Source organism: Chroicocephalus ridibundus, chromosome 1, assembly GCF_963924245.1.
Source record: "Chroicocephalus ridibundus chromosome 1, bChrRid1.1, whole genome shotgun sequence".
Classification (NCBI taxonomy): Eukaryota; Metazoa; Chordata; class Aves; order Charadriiformes; family Laridae; genus Chroicocephalus; species Chroicocephalus ridibundus.
Genome location: NC_086284.1, coordinates 168013627 through 168034503, shown reverse-complemented (window position 1 = coordinate 168034503; position 20877 = coordinate 168013627). Strand labels below are relative to the sequence as shown.

General features: G+C 39.9%; 1 protein-coding gene across 11 annotated transcripts in view; it reads left to right on the top strand.

The window, feature by feature from the left end:
• Window positions 1-20877, top strand: part of ANO4 (anoctamin 4) — a 201991-nt gene that overhangs the window by 163535 nt on the left and 17579 nt on the right. For 10 of the 11 annotated variants that reach the window (XM_063322704.1, XM_063322710.1, XM_063322709.1 and 7 more), the window contains 6 exons: window positions 5792-5932; window positions 8709-8873; window positions 12457-12493; window positions 15053-15164; window positions 16232-16289; window positions 18952-19049. In XM_063322704.1, the coding sequence (XP_063178774.1) occupies window positions 5792-5932; window positions 8709-8873; window positions 12457-12493; window positions 15053-15164; window positions 16232-16289; window positions 18952-19049 (611 nt within the window). The remainder of the gene's footprint in view (window positions 1-5791; window positions 5933-8708; window positions 8874-12456; window positions 12494-15052; window positions 15165-16231; window positions 16290-18951; window positions 19050-20877) is intronic. The other variant, XM_063322711.1, reaches the window with a different exon arrangement.

Below are 20877 nucleotides of genomic sequence, written 5' to 3'. Positions count from 1 at the left end.
TTTCTTTTGGATTTATTTTCAATTCATTCTTCAAATCTTCATAAACTAGGAAATAAGCATTTTTCTCCTCAGAAGTTTCCTCTGGAATGTGAAGAAACTTTCCCCAGGCCAGACTGTCCTCTCTTTTTACATCTACTTTGTAAATCTAAACTAATTTCAAAATATCAGTGGCTGTCATTGTGGGAGATTTCAAGAAAAAAATGCACTTTGGGGGAATTTTGCTTTTGAATCCAAGGAAATTCTTGGCAGCCCAGAGTACCGTGAATTTTGGCAAATGGGGTTTAATCTGTTCTTTTAGATAGCGGCTAAGAATATTGGTGGAGAGAAAGCCTTGTGAGGCTTGTGCCAGCTTCTGAATGCTCAGGTGCTGGTTACCAAAGTATATGGTGCTGTGGAGAGACTGAGGGAGACGAACCAACTCAAAGGATTTAATTCATCCTCTGTTGGTAGAGAGGATCCTCTTAGGGAGGAACCTAAACAGTGAAGAATAGCCTTAACCTCCTACTGTGGTGGTTACCAGAAAGAAGCAGCATGCTCTTGGGACTGAGAGCTGAGGTCTAAGCAGAGCTGGAAGGTTTTATTATGCAGGAGAAAAGGAAGATTCAGTGGGTGTGGCAGAAAAAGCGCTCCTCGACTGGGATTCTGATGTACAGGTGACCACAGAGTCTGCTCTCCTTCCTCTCCAGAGACTGTCCTGAAGCTCTCAGAGGGACTTTAAGAGGCTGCTGTAGTGGTGTCAGTGCAGTTGAACTTCTGTATTGCTGCCTCTGTGGAAGAATTTATTTTTCATTAATCTTGCCAGCAAAGAAACACACTTCTGAGTTATGGGATTTTTGTCTCTATGAGGCAATGTAGTTCAGTGAGGCCATGAAACAGTACAATTGCTCATTTGCTGGTAGGGTTGGGGTTTTTTTAATGCTTAATGACTAAGAAAATAAACCAAGAACATAAAATGAAATAACTTACACAACTGGAAATTGGTTTCTTCATAGCAACAGGAACATCATTATTTGTGCACATATGCTGTCAAGCCTTGGTGATACTTCAGGACTTTTTTCATATATTTAGAAAACACTCTAGTACTGATTTAACTCTCCGGAGATTAACAGCCTGCTCTTGCCAATGCTGACAAGTCACAGAGAAACCACACTGAGATGGTCCTGCTTGAGGTTTGGATATTGATCAGGATTGAACCGCAGTGATCTTGTCGCCTCATGGCTAGTTGCAAAAAAGCCACTGCTGCAGCTGCTGACACCTAGGGCAGAAGACAGATGTACCAAAATGCAATTTCCAAGTCAGGATTACAGCTCGGTATCCCTAGAATGAAAAGGAGCCTTTAATCTAACAAAACACACAAGCAAGTATATTTTGAGGGCCTTTTTTTATATTTTTCCCAGGAAGCCTGCTCTTCCAGGTGCTTATAATTTGGGATGTTATGTATCTGCACCTTTTAGCATTTAACCTTCCTGAATTTGGGATGTATGCTGATTTGTAAACCCATCCACCTGAATTTTTCATGATCAGTTAATTTACAAACATTGAATTTCCTGGTAAAGCTGTCCTTAAGCAATGCTTTGCTTTTTTGCCTTTTTTTTTTTTTCCATGTAATAATACTAAGTGATTTCTGGTTGCTGTGGTAATGCTTGGAAGAGTCTTTTGGTCAGATGTAAGCCCAACAGCTCCAAGCCCACTCAGGACCGACCCGCATTCTGTTTCCCTCTCTTCTTCACGCACATGACCACAACCCTGCTTGCAACATCGCTGCTACTACTGAAAGTGCGTATCCTCTTGCAGAACCTGGAGGAAAGCTTTCCCAAGGAAGATTTGCTCTTTGTTTTCTAAGCTCTTTTGGAAGAGCATTGCCATGTCTACGCAACTAAGCCTTTAGCTGGAATAAACACTGAAAAGGCAGAAGAGAGTAGAGTTGCTAGTTTTTTCCTCTTCCAGCCAGAAAGCCTGTAAGAGCTTCTGGTAGTTGAAACTATCCTCGTAGAAATGCAATGTGTTTATTTTATGATATCTATCAAATAATATTATTTTTTTTATAAGAGATGATTATGTCCCACTGGCAGATTGTTTCAGTTTGGCCTGCAGGATGACATATGCATGACTGTAATTTTCAGAGGATACGTGCTCCCTGCTGATGGTCAGCTGGCTTTTCTTCTCATACCAGGCTTTTTCCAGTGAGCTCTGTCAACAAGATCTTAGTCAGGTGGCCTGGGGCAGTTGTGAGTATGCCTGCTCCAGAACGCCTTCTTCCAGTTCTAGAGGGAGTTTTATAAGTCTCTACAGCAGGAGGTATCAGCCTTTTCAGAAACAGTGTGCCAGATGGTACCTTTCTCTCTCAAATTAGAGGTTAAAGATGCCAGTAGGAATTCAACTGGCTGATTCTCAAGGATTTATGTGACCAGTCATCAGAACATCAGTATCTCATTGGCATTTGAGGTATCAGTTCCACCTCCATTCAGCGTTCAGTGGGATCCCAAGGGTGGGAGCTGATTGCCTCCCAGAGGTGTCTTCTTGAAGATGCTACAGCTGCCAGCGCCCATATCTACTGCACAACTCGGACATGTCCTTGCGTGAAGGTCAGCTCTACGGATCACTGCCTCCTCTTCTTGAGTATCGAATGCTTCACTTTTTCATTGGCACTGGGGTCTTTGCAGGACTTTGGCCTGAGACAGTCACAGCTTTGGAAGCAGGTGTCCCAGGTGAAAAACTGTTGAGATCATTTTCCTTTTCTGTGGTTCGCAGTCCACCCCTTCACTTTGCCATTGCCTTCAGCTGAAGGCAGGATGACCTGCAAACCACAGGCTTTCTAAGGACACTTACTTCTGGGAGTACTATCATTATCCCAGTGATCAAGATTCAGATTTTCAGTCTTTTACAAATCCCTTTTCTACATCTGGGATATAGAGGATCAGGAAGGATAGGACTCCTGCAAGAATTTGCCTGTTAAAGGACTCAGAAACCTCCTGAAAGAAAAGGATATATTTCACAAAGAAATTTAGAGTGCAGAAAGATCTGGCCTAAGGCAGTACACATGAATCCATGTTTGATACTCCAGAAATCGGTGTGGTTTCTCCTGTGAGTAAAGAATTGGAATGATCCATGTTTGAGAAGAGGGAAGGAAGAAGAACGTTCTGTTTTATGTAGGTTGAAAAAGACACGTCCTGTGGAGTTTGATCATGACGTTGTACATGTCAGTGAGATGTCGGTGAGAATTTTGTCTCCGTAAGGTGAAAATTTTACTCCTAAAAATGCTGCTTTCTACTAAAATCACTGCAAATTAAATTTCCTCTCTACATTCCATTCAGTTATTACTAGACAAAATCAGCCGACTTCTTTTGTTAGCAGTTTCAAAGAAATCAATTAAAGAGTTCTAATTACCATTTTAAGTCACAAGCTTTTGTTGATGAAGATTGTTATTTTTATTAACATTATCTGCCATGTCTAGCTTTCGCTTGCTTTAGTATTCATTGTCAAATTGAAAAATAAGGTTTTACTACAGAGGGAAATTTATTAATTCCTACCAACAATAGATTGAAAAAAAGAAACATTTATAAGGCTTCCTATCACTTTGCTATCACTTTTCTGTTCTAAATGAAGAGACAAAGAAATGAAACAATGAAGACGATGGGAAGGAGAATTCAATTTGTTCAGATATGCAACTTGGTGAATTTCTCGCTGCTTTAGCGTTTCACCCAATGAAGGCAAGCTGCAGCCCCTGCAGTGTCCAGGTCCCCCAGGCTGAGGACATGGGCTGAATATGTTCTCGCTCTTTCAGCCCTCCATATCTAGATTTCCTTTTTTGTTAATGAGGTGTAAAGTGGGAGACATGGAGAGTACCTGAGTCTTGGCTGGGTGTACAACAAGAAACCAAGTGCTCAGAGTTCCTGGCACTCCCAGCTGAAATACGGCTTCTGCCGTACAGCGTACTTTTTTCTTTGTCTTCAGTTTCACTTCCTTTATATCATTAACCCCAGCCAGCTATAGTACTGTTCAATTCCTGCCCCAAGCTGTGCTCAGCATTGTTGAGCGTCATTAAACAGGTACGAAGGTTCATGCCAGGGTTTCAGTTTTGTGTGGAGATGTATCTGTAAAAATAGCCTTTGCATTATCTGAATTGACTGAAGATCGTAGGAGATACCTAGATTCACTGGTGGGTGAATATGATAAGGACTTCCCTGTAGTGCAGATTGTAAAAGATAATCCAACCTTGGCTTAGAGAGAGCTGCAGAGAAGAAAGGGTTTCTTGTATATGACTCAGTCAGTCAGCTGGCACAGAGTCCTTGCACAATCTACAGGGTGCAATTCTCAAGTGCCCTGCTTCAATGCCGTCACACTGTCTTTTTGCATGTCCCTGGGCACACAGGAATACTACTTGCGTTGTTTCTTTTGCTAGATTATGGTCTCTTCAGCAGCCTTCAGCCCTGATGCAGCAGGAATAACTTGAGCAAGGTAGAATAAGAGCAAGTTGTTACCCTGCCTCCACTGAAACACGCTTAGCCTTTGCAGCTGAGCATACGTGCCTCTTAACTTTTTTTAATACCACGTTACTAACTTGCTGCTTGAATTTGGAAGTTAAATGTGTTGACAAAGTGCCTTCAAAATTTGAGAGAATGAGAATGAGACATTAATTTATTTTTTTTTTTCACCCAGGGAAATTTTATAAAAAGGATGTAGGATTTTAGAATATCTTATTTTTATTCACATTCTAAAGAACTGTATAAGCAGTTAACATTCACCTATTTCAATGCAGTCATTTAAGGTCTGGTCATTTACAAATTTCCGTCAGTCAAAGTTCAATTAAATGCAGTTGAAGGACCGGAAGTGGCTGAACTTGGTAAGCCAGGATCTTGGCTGTTACGAAGAAATGCACAGCAGAGGCCTGGTGGGTAATCTGCAAAGTCAGTCCATAGCTGCCTTTGTAGCCAGCTGTACCGTGGGCCAGTTCCCCAGCATGCATCAGAGCATTTCCATCTTTGCCGCCGGGTGCTTTCTTTTTTTCTCTAACAGCATCCCTGACGTCAGACTTGGGTGAGGTCGTGCAGGACATGTGGCTGTTGGTGAACCTTATAGATGACGGGGCAGTGGGGTAGCCCTACTGCAGCTGAAAACCATGAGGTCTTACTTGAACTAAGAGTGAACCCTGTCTTCTGACAAGGCTGTAAACAGATGTAACCAAGCCTCTTCCTACAAAATCACCAGGTTTCATTTCAGAAGAGTTTTTATGGCAAAGCAGGACCTGACATTTCTGCTGCTGAAAGCTGTCCCTGCTAATAATATTGTGCAAATTAGGAAGGAATTGAGCAATATTAGATGGCATGGCTCCTTCTTCAAATGGTGAGAAACTTTTGCTGATAATATGAAGGTAACCAGTTACCTAGCAAACAGCAATTGGCTTTGGAAAAAGGAGTTTGGTTTTGGTTTTTTTTTTCACTGTCTTGTAGAATTCCAGTATCAATAGGATAATACCAGGCTGGAAAACTCTGTGGCATCAACATTAAAATGATCTAGCTTACAGCCATATAGTTAGAAAGAGTATTGTTTAGATGAGTGGCTAATTGGGGAATTTACTAAATACTTCCAATATGGTTTTATGGGTATGGTGATTTATTCTAGTTCTCATGAAGGAGACCTGATTTCCCAGCTCAGCTTTTATAGTAGCTGTGCCAGCTGCTGAATTCAAAGATGTAATTCCCAATAACAGTGATCTGATAAATGCTCTGAAATTTCCTACAGACTCTTTCCTACCTGTGCTGTACGTCAACATTTTCTGTCTGTTCTTTAGGAGGAAATACGTCCACAGTTTGAAGCCAAGTACTCCAAGAAAGAACGAATGAACCCCATATCCGGGAAGCCAGAGCCTTATCAAGCATTTGCAGATAAATGCAGCAGGCTCATTGTTTCTGCATCCGGAATATTTTTTATGGTTTGAGAACTTTTGTTTATTTACCAATTGAAAAAGTACAAAATAACATTATCTCTGCTGAGAGAGTATGGGGATATTGGATATGATTACTTGAAAGTGAAATAGGCTCTGGCGTGTTTACTGCAGGCTGAAAATCTGTACGCAGCAAATTGCCTAAGTTTCTGTAAACTCCTACACTAGTTCACTCTTAACCGAGTCTCACAGTTGGTTAAGTCTTTCCTTCAACGTCCAGATTTAGGAGTACTATTTAGGCTGTACGCATAAAGCTATATGTAGCTATACACATGCCAGAAAAATGATGTTATCACATTTAATCACCAACTGCAGCTGACTGAATTCACTCACTGATTTCTTTGCCCTCCCTGTGTAGACAGTGCAGAGTGATGGGAAGAGATCCCATGGAAGACGTAGTTGTTCTTCGTAGGCTCTAGAGAGAACGTAAGGTGCCTAGAGTGCTTAATGATGTTAATATCTCCAGTTTTTCAGTGCGTTGCTGAGGAAGGAAAGAGGCTTTGTATTCCTAGACCAAATGAAATGGAGAAACCTATGTTTCTTGTCTAAAATGAGGCGTCTCTCTCCCTTCTGGGTACCAAACTAAATGCAGTAGCAAAATCTCTCCTAACAGAGAGCTGCATGCATTTCTGCTGAAATGTCCCCATCCTCTAAGTTAACTGAATCTGCTATTTGCTGTTATTCACATGACAACAGTAGTGGTAGGATTGGTCTTGAAAACGCAGTTTGCATCAACTCAGACCCTTATGGAATTTACTAGGGCTTTTCCAGGAGGGTAGAAAATGATATATGTGTATAACTTCAGGAGCTGTGGAAAGGCAGGTAGGTGAGCTAGCCCAGCAGCTTTGTGCTTCACTGAGATGGGAGGGAACAGGGAAGAGGGCTTGTAAGAAGCCAATGGCTTCAAAATTGTCCAAAGCAGTCTTGGACAAGAAAGGCAAGAGCATTATTGAGGTGAACAGTGCTCTGGTATTTCAGATGGATCGACAAAGATGCGTGGAGAAACACTGGGCACAAGGAGCCAACATACTGTCTGACTGAGCCCTTGAAGACACTTACGTCTGCTCAGGACTGCAGTCTCTGCTCAGAATTGATTTTGCATGTTTTCCCTACGCTTCTTTCTTGAAGGGGGATTGCTGTCACTCCCTACCCTTTGCAAAGGCAGTCGTTAATCTTCTTAGCCTAGTGATAGATCTTGCTCAAAGTGCCAGAGAGAGTAGCCTTGCTCTGAATTGTGTGCACCACAAATTGTCCCCATAACAGTCCTTGAAACAAGACAAGGATTACTTTCACTGAAGATATTTTTTATTGCTGGCATAGCGTAGGCTTCCAATGAGTTAGAAAAACGCTGAATTTTCCCCTGTTTCCATAAAAATATTCCTTAAAAATTACAGCTTTAAGTACAGGAGATATATCTTTATCAAAGCTTCAAGTTAGAGTGGTTTTCAAAATTTCACAGCATTGACTCTCACAGTGCTAACACAGCTAACTTGACTAACACAGCTCCAACCAGGTTAGTGATTCCCTGTTAAGCAAGTGGTCCTTCTTCCCCTCAACACTATCCAGAGACAATCCTTCACATTCACACACAATTTTCTTTTTCTTCTGCACTGGGATTATGTCTATCATTTTTGTAACTAATGAAATATGAAACCAGCTTGATTAGCATTCAGTGTTTTCAAAATCATTTTGCCCATTCAATTAGCTTAGATGTTCTCCAATTTTGATAGGTTTACATTACCTATGCATAACCTTGGAATACACCTACCTTATCTTTTGCAAACAATCATTTGTCTTCTACTGAAGAAACCCTCTCTCCTTACTTAAAAAGGTGGCGAACAGGTACTGTGTCAGAGTTTCTATGAGATGAGTCACCCATGCTAATTCCCAACTGTTTGTCCTTTCGGTGGTTTGCTAAACTGTGGCATAAATTGGTCACAATGGAAAGCAGTTGTCATTTAGTACTCAACTGTTGTATATGGAACATCAAGTGATTTAGCAGCCTGGCTCAGCTGCGTGGCTTTCACGTTATAACTGTCACGTGTGCTGAAAGTCTCATCAGAGAAGAAATTACAAGGGCAAGTGAATTTGTTACCTTCCCTAGACAGAATCTTTTCAGACCTGCGGCAAGAAACAGCTTGCTAGGGTAGCTTGCCAGGGTTGTTACTGAGGCTGTGCTTACAAATGGAGACGTTTTTTCCTGTAAGTGTGAAGTCCATCAAAGCACAAAATCCATCCCAAATCACAGAATCACAGAATGGTAGGGTTGGAAGGGACCTCTGGAGATCATGTAGTCCAACCCCCCTGCCAGAACAGGGTCACCTAGAGCAGGTTGCACAGGAACGCATCCAGGCAGGTTTTGAATGTCTCCAGGGACGGAGGCTCCACTGCCTCAAGCTGGAACATCAGTTTGAGATTAGCCTTTGCACACCGTGGAACATACATGTAAGGAAATTTTCTAATTCCAGAGCTGGCAACACTCTGGGAATGGCAACCACATTAATGCTAAGGAAGAGGTACATTTTGAAGAATGTTTTTAAAACAAAAAATTATTTTAATATGATTTCAAAGATATTTTGCATTATGGAAAATAAAAAGGTCTTCGCAATAAGAAGAATATTCATGTTGAAACCTTTGTCTGAAATTTAAATGGATGTATTTTTCAAGTCTTTAATTGGTTTAGTTTTCAGAATTTCAGGGAGAAGTTAACTCCTGTTCTATTGAAAGTTTTCAGGTTCTTCTCTCTGATTCTTTCTTCCTTTAGATCTGTGTGGTGATTGCTGCTGTTTTTGGCATTGTTATTTACCGTGTTGTGACCGTCAGCACTTTTGCTGCCTTTAAGTGGGCTTTAATCAGGAATAACTCTCAGGTTGCAACTACAGGGACTGCAGTGTGCATCAACTTTTGCATCATCATGCTACTGAATGTGGTGAGTAAAACAAACATATCCAAAGTTATACCCGAGCCATCAGATCAGTAGATATCTAGGTCTGCAGACCACTGAATGCTTTGGTTCATTTTTTGGCAGGAATGGAGTATCTTCCTAAGCCGGGCTTGGCATTATTGTTTATGGACATCATTCACTATTTATGTAAAGTATCATTCCTACCCAAAACACTATGTAAAGTGTGTTTGAATGTTCTAAAAAACATTTTAAGGAGACATGCCCGTACTCCCATTTTATCCTCTGCCTCTTTTTGTCCTCTCATATGTTTGCAGGTTTCAGTCCACTTCATTAATATTCTTCTTTTTAATTAGTGTTTTAATGTTATTTTTTAAATGCAGTGGCCAATCTTAATTCTTGTTTATACTATTTCAGTAATTCCAGCTTCAGTTTTGCCAGTAGTTTACTGGTGAGGACATGCATATACAGACACAATGTCCATATGCGGAACTCCCTTGGGCTGAAAACCTCACGAGGCTTGAGTAGCCATGACTTGTTCCATGAGCTGCCTTTGCCAGGGTACACCAGAGACATGGTCAGGGTGCGTTGTAGAGGTCTGGCTGGCTGAGATCAGGTTATTGTTGTGAATTGGTTTGGAACCAGACTTGGGACAAAGACAAAAATGGAATTTCTATGTGGTAACAGCCCCAGTAAGACAGCGTAGCATACATTAGATGGGAAATGAGTTTCGTCCTTCCATCGAGATGCAGGTACTTCTGTATATTGCTTTGATAGCAGTGGGTCTTCTATTAGTTGCTCTTGGCAAGAGGTTTTTGTCAACTGACATTATAAGAATACATATGAAGGGGGAGAAGGGATGAACCTACAAACCATCCAAGTTCTGGAGCCAGGACAGTGTATCTCTGCCCACTCAGTAGCAAGTGTCTTCTGCAAGAAGCGTGTTAGGCTTTGCTTCAGGAGATATACTTCCCAGAGGAAGTATAAGATGTTATTTCAGGCCTGTACATTTCCAAGTGCTAGCTTGGAGACAACTTTCTTTCCTGTGCAATACCCAAGCATTTCCATCATCTAAAAATTAATTTTAGCAGACCCTTGTTTATATAGCAGGATATTCCAAGAGGCTTTGCTGCAGAAATTCACTTCTCCCTTTGGCATAGGCAAGACTGCACTGGTGACTAGGACAGTCTATGAAGAACTGTTGACTTTCCTATGTTTTTCCTAAGGTGTGACTATAGGCTGAGAAAGGGCAGAAAGAAGAGGTGGAAACTGTTATTCTCTCTGAATTTGTACCAAGAGCTCTCTTCTTTTATGTTATTTTTGATTTATTGTTTGTTGTCTGCAGCTTTTGGGGGTTTTCTTTAATCTACCTAGAGCACACAATAAGCATAGAAGAAATAAAAAGAAAACTGTATGTATCTATGTCAGTACAACATCCATTTCCAAACTCTCAAAATAAGTCATTGTATATGCAGTGAAGCAGCAACAAAGAAATACTGCACAAACAAAATTATTTGGTTCTCAAAGAGTTTTACAGCTTAGAGAAATTTTTAAAATAATGGAAAATGGCTTGAAGGTGCCTTTTGAGAAACTTTGTTTTGTTTCCTAAAATACATCAAATAAATAGACTGCTGCAAAGATGGATTTCTTAAGCCTTATACTCATTACCATGCAATAAACACCACAGCCTTAGATCTGGATATAGCTCATGGAAACAAAAGATCCCCAAAATATGAAACTGCATGAGCTTTTCAAAAGAAGGATTTAAGAACATAATCCCTCACTTCCCATGACAGATTAATGTAGTTTACTGAAGGACAGCAATGGGATTTCTTTTTAAAAAAAAAAAAAATCCCCATGAGCAATTCAGGTAGTTGAATCTTCTACAAACTGTGATTCAAGAAAAGTAGCTGGAGAGCAAGCAAAGCTACAGTAATAAAACCAGAATGGACCAAGATGTTTATAACAGTGGGGAATTCAGTGCTAGGAAGCCTGGAAACCCACCAGTGTTTCTGATGTGAGTTGACAACCTCTCCAAGCATCAGGGGAAAGGTCTAGACCACAAGTAACTTCTAGACTGGATGCTCTGAGACCTCTATACGTACAGTACAGACCCATCGTGACAAAACTAAATGACCTTCAAGCATAATGTCTCCCACATAATCCTGCAGCCTGGAACAATCATTAGCTTTACCTAGGTTAACAAAACCTGTTAATTCCAATGATATCGCCGATAGAAAATATGAACGCAGAATAGCTTATGATCCTAAACACAGCCCCTTGGGACTAGTAGTAATAAACTGCAGTAGCAGATAATTAGATCCAAACATTGTTAACAGAATCTCTAAAACAGTCTTACTGTTCCAGGAGGAATAGCAACAAAATACAGTTTTGATACCCCCTTCTTCAGAGCAATGTACATTTATAAAATAGCACACTCCCTGCTGGGATCAGGGTATAAACCACCCAGACATTTAGCACTTTTACAGTTGCCCTTAAGAGATGCTTTTAAACCTAGAAGAAACCACCTTTTTCATTACTTGAAACAAAACTGTTTACTCCAAAGACAGCAAAAAGCTATTCTAAGCAAGAATTGGTTGTTAACATGGATGAGAGAATTCAGGATGGCTTCAGTTCTTAAGCAGGCAGTTTGAACTGTAAATTGTACATATCTCAATTTAAGCAAGAGTTTATAAGGATAACTGCAAATGAAAAGAAACATTGCTGATATGCACTTTAGGTACAAATAAGTACCTGAGCCTGGAATATGAGGAGCTTTGTATCCCTGTAGACATCAGTGAGAGTTAAGGACATTTAGCATTGTGTAGGAACAGGCTCCAGACTCATTTAAAGCAAATGGAAGTCATTGTATTAATTTACACTAATACTGATGTTGGTGGTGATGTACTTTATAGGTTCAAAAACCCTTTGCAAATACTAATTGTGAAAACCCCCCAAGTTAATTTTTGTAAGCTTTATGAAGTTAACAGCCTCTCGGAGAGTTTGAGAGCATGGTATCTGCTAAGTACAGAAAGTACCGCTTAGGAGGCAGAACAATGTCACTGACTTAGAGTAAGAAATGTGTCTGGTGATGGGGATTACTAAAGACTTTCTCTGAAGCAACATTGTCTCCCCAGTGTCTTTCCTTTCAGCACCAAAAAAATACCAAACAAAACCAAAAAGCCCAACATACCCAACATAGCAGAGCATGCTCTTACTAGGGTGATTTTTTTTGTGAGATAAATGTTCCATAAGTAACTAAAAGAAAAATCTCAGTTGTGCTATTTATTGTTCTGCTTTGTGTTTTTGGAAAAGTTATCTGACCCTTTTTCACTCTGTATGTAAAATAGGGACCGTGACTGCATTTTTGTTCTCCGTATATTGTGAATGAAAAGATCTGAGTATAAGCTTTAAAAATATTACTGTTCCTTGTTTGATTATATCATTATTGTATTATTACTGTATAGTTTTATTATCATCATTATCAGAACATCACAGACACTATCTGGGTGTCAGATTTAACATGTAAGAGCAGTTACTCTACCTAGAAAGCAGTCCTATGTTTTTGAGCTGGTCACACATCTAAGAGGCTGTTTCTTGTCTGTTACAGCTGTATGAAAAAGTTGCTCTTTTCCTGACAAACTTAGGTAAGCAATGTTAAATACAAAATTGAATTATATTGTTCTGATTTTTTGATCCCTATACTGTGATAGCATTCAAACTGTCTGTATAAATGTGAGAAATACTGATTAATTTGCAATCCATAGGAATTAATGTTTTCTTAAGTTTATAATAAAGGAGTATATAAACTAAGCTATAGTGCCATTCAATCAGTGGTGGCAACAATCACCCACCTACCATGCTTGGTTGTTGTTCCAACCCCGTACCTTGTAAGAATGTAAACATATTGTTACCCTGGGAGAAAAAGGATGAGTTTTCAGAGAGATTGAGCACTCACAATTCCCACATTTTGTGAAGACCTTGAAACGGGGGCATCACTTCTGGAAGCCAAATTTAAAGCTTGAAACTAAGGTGCTTATTGTCTATCAAACATATGCTTTTAAGAAGGGGAGTAATTTGGAGAGAAAATAACTGGGTGACTCATCAGCTTTACCAACACCTAAAGTCTAATCGTGTTTTAAGTTTCTGTACTCTTTTCAGCTCACCCATAATGGTGATCTTTATGCTAGAGTAAGGACAACATGTTTTCTAAGGACAGCGTGCACTGTCCTGGGGGTAGCAATAGGCCATCTCTCATATATCCATGGCTTAGGCAGAGTCTCTGGAGATCCAGATCATGGTCGAAGATTGCAGCAGTTGGTGGCAATTGGCAAGGGCTCCTTAGTGTCAAGAAGCCTGAAATGAGACTCTTGCTGAAGGCAAACCTTATTATGGCATGTGTAGAAGTGGTTTGAGGAGATCATATTGAGCTTCTCTGCATACCTGTGTACATTGATGGTGTTCCGTAAGGTATTTTGGACCAGGTGGAGAGATTTTGGTGTCATCTCAGAGGAAACACAGAGCGGATTTTAACTAGTGTCAGGGCTTTTCTACATCTGGGAAGCCATGGCTGATGTGTTCAAAGCACATCTGTGTAAGATAGCATTTTATTCTGTTGTTCCTTATTAGACTGAGAGCCCTCATTTGTATGCTGTAAATTTAAAATAATTTTGCCATCCCATATCCATGGATAAGATACCTGCTAGTTACAGTTGAGAAACGTGACTTCCAAGTATGTGATTTGCAAAGGCTATACCGTTGTACTCCCTGTGACAACCTGGGGACAGTAAGAGCTTGATTACTTTCTGCCAGGTTATCATCAAGGTAGGTCTGCTTCTTGTACCCTGTGCAGAAAGCACTTGTATGAAAACTCAGTGGGTCAAGCTGTTCTGAGAATCTTCAGACTGTTTTGTGGCTTTTACTCTGATGGCGTAAGTAGCTGATTTGATTTGAACGATCTTTATCAGTGTAATAAGCTCAGAGTGGGATTGGCAGTAAAGCTACATTCAGGATGTCCTTCTTCAGCCTTTACATGACATTTTTCAGAGCTCATGTCTATGCTTTTCAGAGCATTGCCATTGCCTCTGATGGGCATATGAGCAAAGTTTCATCTGCAACAACCTTGTTAAAGTCAAACTCCTCCTTCACACAGACTGACACAAAAAATCCACAATGCTTTATATCTTTCTGCTTAGCTAAATACGTACGTACTGGCATAAACACAAATTTGGGATTCTCGAAAGGTATTTCCAAATCACTAACACAGTAGTTGATTTATGGTCGGGTTTATGGTTTTGTTGATGCATCTATTTGAAATTTCCTCATGGGTAGGGTGGCTCTAATTAAAGAGAGTCTAGTTTATCATTGTTTCCGTACTTCCAGTACTTTAATCTGGAAGTAGTACGAGTACTACCATTATGCTACTCAGAGTCTCCATTAATACCTCCACTTCTCCTCTGATTACTCCTGTTCACAGCAATGGTTGACTAATAAGCTCCTGCCAACTGAAAAGTAGTTCCAGGACATGGTATTTATATGTTGGCATAGGAGTTGTTTTGTTAAATTCTGTCTTGATATCTCTTTAGATGGAGATTAAAGGCCTACCTGAAGGGAAAAATATGTCTTCCCCTTTCCCATCTGCCTTACCCCATCCATTGCAAAATATTTTTTTTAGTCTTCTGCGATGAGCTCCCTGGGACAAAGAAAGGGAGTCACGCAGTAGCACTCCACTGATACCTGTGTAGAGTCCTTAGGTGCCAGCATGGTGGGCAAATCCATGAAACAGAATTCCAAGGAGGATTTACTCCAGTTCAGTGTGGCATCTCTAACAAAAAAGGCACTTACATTGCTTGTAGTGGGGTGCTTTCTGGCAATGTCATTATGGTAGGCTGCAGAAAAGGAGCCTGAGCCTGTAAAGCACACAGGAATCCAGGAGGGCTGTTTAATATACACATTATCTCAACCCCTTTCTTACAGTCTCCTGGGAATATACATATTCAGGTATCAGAAGAGATTTTTAAGAGTCTTTACAAGCTCGCTTGCTGTGTGCTGCTTTTGGATACAGTTTCTTCTGTCAGCTTATATGTTGAAATCAGCAGGCTAATTTACAAATACTTTCCCATTTCTGCTAGGTGCCTGCAGCCTTTGTGCCAAGAGAGATTGTTAATCTGATCAAACCTCTCAAACTGTGCTCTCTTTCTTCACAGAGCAGCCTCGTACTGAATCCGAGTGGGAGAACAGCTTCACTCTGAAAATGTTTCTTTTTCAGTTTGTCAATCTGAACAGTTCTACCTTTTATATAGCATTCTTCCTTGGAAGGTAGGATTGAGATCTGCATCCTCATATGTGCAAAATGAAGTAGAGAGAAGAAATACAATTGACTGTAATGAAACAAAATGGGACCATATTATCACACATCTCAAAATGCAAATTCCATACTAGCAAAGCAGGACAGATTGCAGTTTTACTTCCCTTTCAAAAGCCCAGAAACAGACATGTAGTTTTCATTTCCTAGCATCATATTGGCTCAATGCTAACTCTTAACAATTTCACTGCTGGGAACTGATGCATCCCACAATACTATACACACAGATCACTTCACCCTGTCTTTATGTGCGTGATTTGTACAGGTAAGTAAACGACTTAACACTGTGTCTTTTTCTTTAAGAACAGAACAGAATAGAACAGATTAAATTTCAGTTGGGAGGGATCTACAGTGATCATCTAGTCCAATTGCCTGAATACTTTGCTGCTTCTATTATATGATTTGAACCATTTAGAGGGAATTATGAGTTGGTTTTTTTCCACAGAAAATGAAATACATACATATATATATTTGTATGTCTCTCTCTGCAAGTCCCCTAAAAGCAAGAGAGCTTTTGGGTAGAGAGAACTTGAGTAGAAGAATCCATCAGTATGGATTATTTGCATGTGGGAAGTTGTGGGAATCATTTTGGCAGAAAACGTGGGAGAATTGTAAGAAAATTATGTTTTCCTAATGAAAACTAACATTTTCACTGATTTCACAGAAAGGCAGATATCACAGCCCACATTATGGTGTAAGGAAATGGACTGGCATTTGAAAGCCCTTTTGCAAACTGATATAAACAATTTTATTCAGTTTTTCTCTTTTCTCTGCATATGCGGAATATCCAACAGCAGAGTATTTGGTATTGATATAAAACTAGAGGTAAAAATATACTTAGTCGTCCATGGCGATTATTCCAGGAATCCCCTGAAAGTTTTTTTTTTGCAGCATAATGTCTTTTATAGTTATATCAATCACACTAAGATGACATTAGATTAAAACAACAGTGTGAGCTTTCTTCTGCTACTGTGAACAGACTGCTTATGCAACATAGCTGATGCGTATTCCTGTGTTAAAGATTTACAGGACACCCTGGTGCCTACTTAAGGCTGATAAACCGGTGGAGACTGGAAGAGGTGAGTGTTCACTAACTACACGCTGGTTTATCTGCTGCCCGCAGATGCAGTGAATGGAAGCAGGGGCAGACACATAACTGTCTAGGTATTTTTGAGTGTGTTATTGGGTTTTCAGTTGCTAACTGCACACTAGGGACACTCTACCATCTGCTACAAAAGTATCTACCTATTGATATATATGCCCTTTCCAGTGCTAGCAGTTTCAGTGTTTGCATCACATTCGTTTAGTGGTATCAAATGGTTTAAACTTTACTCGTATTTTTACGTTGGAAATATTTCATCCTTGATATGAATCAGTCAGATATGAATCTGATGACTTTTTTGCTTCTAAAAAACCTTTTACTCTCAGCTTCCCTAGCATTGCTGAACAGAGAGCTAAAATAATAAACTGATAACTTAAAAATCCAGACACATACAATGTGTTTGAAAATTGACCAAAGCAACTGAACAAACTTCCCAAAAGAGCTACTGGAATGATGTTCCATGTCTATAAAACCAAATGGATTTGGAGAGCAATGAGGGATTGGCTTTGCAAGTCGCTCAAGGGCCAATCCCAGTTTTTTGGCAAATACATTCAGAATTCAAAAATCATCTGACAGTTACTGGAGGTGAACAGCAGCAGATCCTTGATCAGTCATGTAGGTTCCAGTGCTGCTTTTTGCGCACTCAAATCCCATGGTTTCTTTCCTGCTTCACAGCTGAAAAACTGAAACAGCTCTGCAAATACATGACAAATGGCAAGTGGAAAATACAGGTCTTACATAGCCAACATGAATTTACAAACACTTCCAGATATATATGTATTTTGGTTAATAGACGTTATACAAACGCTAGGAAAAAAAGGAATAATATTAAAAAGCCATCCTATTTTTGAAATAGTGAATTCTGTACATTCAGGGAAAAAAAATTGATAAATGGGCAGAGAGAAATTTACTGAACATCCCTCCAAAGTCTGAGAGGGGCTGAGCTGACCTAACAGCTTGCTGCTGCCAAAAGAGGACAGTTCTGCTCTTCCTTTGAGCCTTTCCCCAGAAGTTTTCTCCTTCCTCTTCCGCTGCACTGGCGCTGTCTTGTCCAGCCTTGTGAGAAGCTTATTCAGTTCCTGCTATCAGCAGGAAAACTCTCTTTTTCTGGCTGAATTAATTTTCTGATGAGTTACTGGGCTGAATCCTCTCACAGAGGCTTTAGAGGACAGGGAAAGAACCTCAACTGCAGGAGCAGAGATGGGAGGAACAAAGAACAAGGTTTGGGAGGGAAAAGCAGCAGCAAGGTGTTACAGGTTGGGTCAGTTGCTGGTGGAAGCTACTATTAATAGTCCCTACTATTTTGGCTTTTTCAGAGAAAAAAAAAAAAGCCTAATAGTAAAAGAATTGTCTAATAAAAAAAAGTCTCAACTATATTGACCATATCTGTGCTAGGTCTTCTTAGGAGCATAATTTAGAATAAAATGCCCAGATATCCCTCCAATAGCCCTCTTTTAATCTGTTGAATGAAGGCAAGTGTAAGACATCTAATAACACGATATAGTCTAGTCCGGTGTCTGTGGGCATATTCCCGCAATTTATACATAGTGATTTTATGGTTGTAACATCACTGCTACTTCATTAATACTGTACCTACCTTTCTCAGGTTATTTTGGCTCGTGTGACTGATTCCTAAAAATGGAAGGATGATGATTTAATAATAATTCCAGAAAAGTTAATTTAAAAAAAAAAAATAATTATCTGCCACCCTGTTAATCTAAAGAGAAGCTGAATGAGGTCAACACAAACCTCAACAGGGACCTAGGTTCTGAGCACTGTATAAATCAGTATGTATAAGAAATACACATCACATTTTGTTACAGGTGATAACTAATTTTTCTTCCCTAAAAGTTAAAGAGAAATAGTTCCAGTCCTATGCCAGTGATCTGTTCGACTTATCCAGAACACCCAGGATTTAACTATACAGCTTGGACTCTACTGTTTGGATCCTCAAAGACGATAGTGCAAAATTCTCTTTGAGGACAGAAAGCTTTTTGTCCTTTTCTGTTTCTTCCAATACTAGATGAAAAGTTGTGGAATTACCTGAATTTGTACTAGCTGAGCGTCTCTCCCAAAACCAGCACCACTTCTTCAAGGTCTGGACCCACTGCTAAAGCAAACAAGCACTCAGCAAAAGACACCAAAAAGCTGTTGTTCTTCAAAAAGAGAATAGCTGCACAGTCTGCTCAGTCATATACATTAAATAGTACTCAATAAACAGTATTGGTCCTATCGTCTAGGCATAAACTGTTTGCCTGTGCAGCCAGGAGGCATTTTCTGTTCATTCTTTGACTTGATGCACGTCAACCTCCCCAGAAGCTGTTAAAATCATTGGAGAAATTTGGTAGCCTTTGCCTCTGTCCCACCCACAGTTCCAAAACATGTTAGAAGCTCTAATGTGAAAACTGCATTGGTTTCAGCTGATTCTGACCTCTGCAGAGAATTAGATGATAAGCTTAAAAGGCTCGTGGTATGATACGGTCCCATATGCTCCCATGAGTTTATATCTGTATAAAAATGAGGAGAATGGTATTTAATTTCCTTTAAGTAATTTATCTAATAGCCAATTCTAGTCTTGAAGGGATGCTTTAAAACTCAGCATTATTTCTGTTTAACCTTTTGTATCTTTTTTTCTGTAGTGCCACCCTAGTGGATGCCTTATTGATCTCTGTATGCAAATGGGTATTATAATGGTGCTAAAGCAGACCTGGAATAATTTCATGGAACTGGGCTACCCGTAAGTATATATATTGCCTATGCCTCCATAGGTCACAGAAGAATAGTTAATTTATGCTTTCCTTATGACCAGTTATATAAAAGCAAGATACAGTAGTCATTACAATAGAAAATCCCCCCTAGGATGCAAAACTCTTAATATAAATTTCCAGACATATACAGATAGATGTTGTTTGGTGTTTCTTTTTTTTTTTTTCACATTGGACATAGTTTGCAAAAGTGAAAATGTAATATAACTATTAACAAATAAATATTATATTTGAAATACTTGATTTCATTAAATTGTGTTCCATGCTAAAACTCCTTGAAAATAACTGTAGGACTGCTGTATTCCTTACACAGGAAATATTATATTGTATGTATCATTTTTTAGCTATGCCAGTAAGTTCTAAATTGGATTTCTCCTTGCTGGGTGATAAAAGATGCCTGAAAGGGCAGGTATGAGCTGGAAAAAATGCACTGCTGGCACATACGCTCTCAGAGACAGAAAAATGTACTGACTGGTATATAGACAAGTTCCCTGGTGATCTTCAGGGTATTATGGAGCTGTGCCCTAGCTAAAAAGATAGACGATTATTCATTTCCTATTGGTTCATTTCTTATTGATTGGTATTTAATGAGCACGTTTAATATGATTAATATTGACAGTTGATGCTAGAGACAGTGTGGCAGGTCATCAAGGGAAATTAGTAAGTGGGAAAATATAAGAGAGAGCTGACATTGTCAGAAAGTTTGCCCTTGCAAAGTTCAGAGGGATTTGCTTCGCTGCAGGATCCACAGCAGAGTTAGTGCAGAGTTCGGTCCCTCACCTGCAGAAACGTGTCGCGGCAGCGATTTCGGGCAGCCTCAGTGCTCATCACATCTAGCTGTAATGGGAACAGAGTAAATGATTTAAATGCACAGAGGAATTGGCAATCAAGGTACTCAAAGCTCGCTATCTCTCTCCATCTTCCAGGGTTTGCGCCTAGCCCGGCTTGCCAGGATTTTGCAGCTGGAGGAATTAGCTGGGGTGGGGAGGAGGGAACAGCGGCAGCAGTATTGATCCTTCTCTTTCCACTCCCTGCCTCTTTTGTCAGTTTTCATTACATCTTTCTGCTACCTATTAATAGGGATTTCAAAACCTAATAAAGAGCACAGAAGGGGCTTAAAGAAGATGACTGAAGGAGATCGGGGAAGATTGTTTAAGAACAAGTGATTTAATAGGAATAAACTACTTCAGGTGAAGTCAGTCTCTTCACTTTAGAGTCACAACAAAAATCAGAACAAAAAACACACAGTCAGAACAATGTGAGATGCTTCAACTTATTCTGATGAGAGTTGTATTTTCTCTCCAAACCTCTCACCTTTCAGACCACCTTCTAGGCCTTAAATCATAGAATCATAGAATCATAGAATCTTCATGGTTGGAAAGGACCTTTGAGATCATCAAGTCCAACCATACACACAAAAAAAAAAAACCACAAAAAAACCCCAACAACCTACAATCTCTGCCCTTCAGAGCATGCCCTGAAGTGCCAAATCTATACGTTTCTTAAACACCTCCAGGGATGGTGACTCAACCACCTCCCTGGGCAGGCTGTTCCAGTGCCTGACCACTCATTCAGTAAAGTAATTCTTCCTGATATCTAACCTAAACCTCCCCTGCCGCAACTTCAGACCATTACCTCTGGTCCTGTCATTATTCACCTGGGAGAAGAGGCCAACACCCACCTCTCTACACCTCTCTACAATGCCGCAGGCAAGCACATTTCCTTTTTGTGTGGAAAAAAAACCATCATCATTTCTGCTAAGAGCATGATCGGAGCCAACACCATGTGGATGGCCAGAGG